General features: G+C 47.3%; 1 protein-coding gene across 1 annotated transcript in view; it reads right to left on the reverse strand.

Moving 5' to 3' along the window:
• Positions 1 to 846: 846 nt before the first annotated feature.
• Positions 847 to 2,500, reverse strand: part of LOC125040742 (calphotin-like) — a 3,444-nt gene continuing 1,790 nt past the window's right edge. Inside the window, exon 2 of the mRNA XM_047635443.1 lies at positions 847 to 1,754. Coding sequence (XP_047491399.1) covers positions 987 to 1,754 — 768 coding nt within the window. The 3' untranslated portion in view covers positions 847 to 986. The remainder of the gene's footprint in view (positions 1,755 to 2,500) is intronic.

Below are 2,500 nucleotides of genomic sequence, written 5' to 3' on the forward strand. Positions count from 1 at the left end.
ATATAGATAGAGAGATAGATAAAGATAGATAGATATATGATAGACTGACAGATTAATAGATAGATAAACTGACAGACATATATAGGTGGATAGATAAACAAATTGATAGGTAAATACATAGACAAACAGACAGATATACAGACAAATAGATAGATGAATAGATAGACATAGACATACAGGTAAATATTCAGACAAGCAGACAGACACATATACAAGTAGGTCAATAGATTGACAGACTGACAGACAGATAGATAGACACACAGACAGATATACGAGTGGATAGACAGACAGATAGACAGATATGCAACTAGACAGATAGACAGACAAACAGTCATACAACTAGACGTATAGACAGACAGACAGACATATATACAATTAGACAGATAGGTAGACAGACAGACAGACGTACATATAGCTACGTGTTTTGGTGCGCGGATAAAAGCCCCGTCATTATTCGATATTGCTTTTGCCTTTTAAATCCGAGCGACTTTTTTCCACTGGCTGCCCTTCGCTTGTCTTTGAGAATGTGTGTTTGCTTTGCTTGGTTACCGCTTGATTTCCTCCGTTGATTGTTTGATTGTGTTTTGTGCTTTTGCTTTAGTTTTTTTTTTTTTTTTTTGGGGGGGGGGGATATAGAAGTTTTAGAGCTGGAAAGTGAGAGGGAGAGAAAGTGAGAAAGAGAGGGAGAGAGAGGGAGAGGGAGAGGGAGAGAGAGAGAGAGAGAGAGAGAGAGAGAGAGAGAGAGAGAGAGAGAGAGAGAGAGAGAGAGAGAGAGAGATTTTACGTTTCTTTTTATTCCTCGACCTTTTTTATATAAGGTGATATGCATAAAATGAAATCCGTTACTAACCTCCTATGTACTTCATTTATTTCATATACTTTGCTATTTCTTCTTACCAAACCTTTCTTTTTCCCTCTAATCTTTTTCCTAAATGGATCTTCTACGCTAAAAAGGAAACGCAACTGGACAGAGGGCGTCATTCCCGCTAATTGTCCTCCTCCTCGGATGACTGGCCGCCCGCGCCGCGCGCCGGCAGCTCCCCGTCCGGCCCGCCCGCCGGGTGCTGCTCGCCGACGGGGTCGGCGCCCTCGGGGGCCCCCTCGACCACGACAGCCTCCACGGGAGCCTCGTCGACGGCAGGATCCACGACGGCGACGGACCCTTCGACAGGAGCGCCTTCGGGAGAGACGTCGCCGGAGGGGGGGGCGACAGGAGGGGGAGCGCCGACGACGGACGCCTCGACGGGGACGCCTTCGGGAGAGGAGACGATGACGGGAGTGGCGCCCGCGAGGACGTCCCTCACCGGGCCCGTCCCAGGGGCGCCTCCCCCAGCAGGAATCTGGACGACGGTGATGTTGACGAGGGCGACCTCCCCGGCAGGGACCTCCACCAGGACGTCCCTGACGGGGGCGGGCCTCGCCGTGGGCCGCACGACGTCCCGCACCGGCCCCTCGCCCACGGACGCCGAAGGGATGCCGATCGGGACGCCTTCCACGGTCTCGTCCACGACGGCGCCGTCGGGCTTCGCCGTCCCCGAGGCCGCGCCGCTGCTCACCTGGCCCTCCGCCAGAGGCGTCTCTGTGGCCGCGCCCGGAGGCAGGACCGCCTGGACGCCGCCCGACGTGCTCACGAAGGACAGCACGGGGAGGCCGAGGTCGTCGAGGGCCGTGAACTGGTAGTAGCCGTCGGCCGACAGGCGCCGTCGGTCGGGGGCGGCCGAGCAGGAGGGCGCCAGGAGGACGGCCACGAGCACCTGCGAAGAAGACCATTGTAATTATCACCATCATCATTATCATCCTTGTTAAGCGCCGATGATGAAACGATGGAGCAGGCGACCCGCGGCAGTGGGGCAGAGGCAGAAAGGTGAAGTAAATTGTCTGTGCAACACAAGGAGCAAAACGTATATGGAAATGGAAAAAATGGAACATCTACATAAAAGAAGAAGAGGAACACGAATCTGATACCCTGATGATATAAAGTTATAAAGAAATAGCTGCATACGATGAGATAGAAAGGATGGAAATAGTAATAGTAATAATAATAATGATACAAATAATAACAATAATTATATTAATAACAATAATAATAATAGTAATAATAACAATAATAATAATAATAATGATAACAATAATGATAATAATAATAATGATAATAATAATAACAATGATGATGATAATAATAATAATAATAATAGTAATGATAATAATAATAATGATAATAATAATAACACTGAAACAGAAACACACAGAAGATAGGAAACTCACCAAGAGACAAAAATAAACAAACTTATAAATAGATCAATAAAGACATCTCATAATCGCCCAAAATGATAACTATAATAAACAAGAAAACCTCCCAAAAATGAATAAACGAAACAAATAAACCCAAAGATGAGAACAAAGAACAAAGACACATAAACCGAATACGAGGAAGGCTGACAAGTGAGGACTTATCTCCGTCATAACCACAAGAGCAGGCAGTCGTAAGCTCACGGAATGG

The sequence above is a fragment of the Penaeus chinensis genome, chromosome 29 (genome assembly GCF_019202785.1).
Source record: "Penaeus chinensis breed Huanghai No. 1 chromosome 29, ASM1920278v2, whole genome shotgun sequence".
Lineage (NCBI taxonomy): Eukaryota > Metazoa > Arthropoda > Malacostraca > Decapoda > Penaeidae > Penaeus > Penaeus chinensis.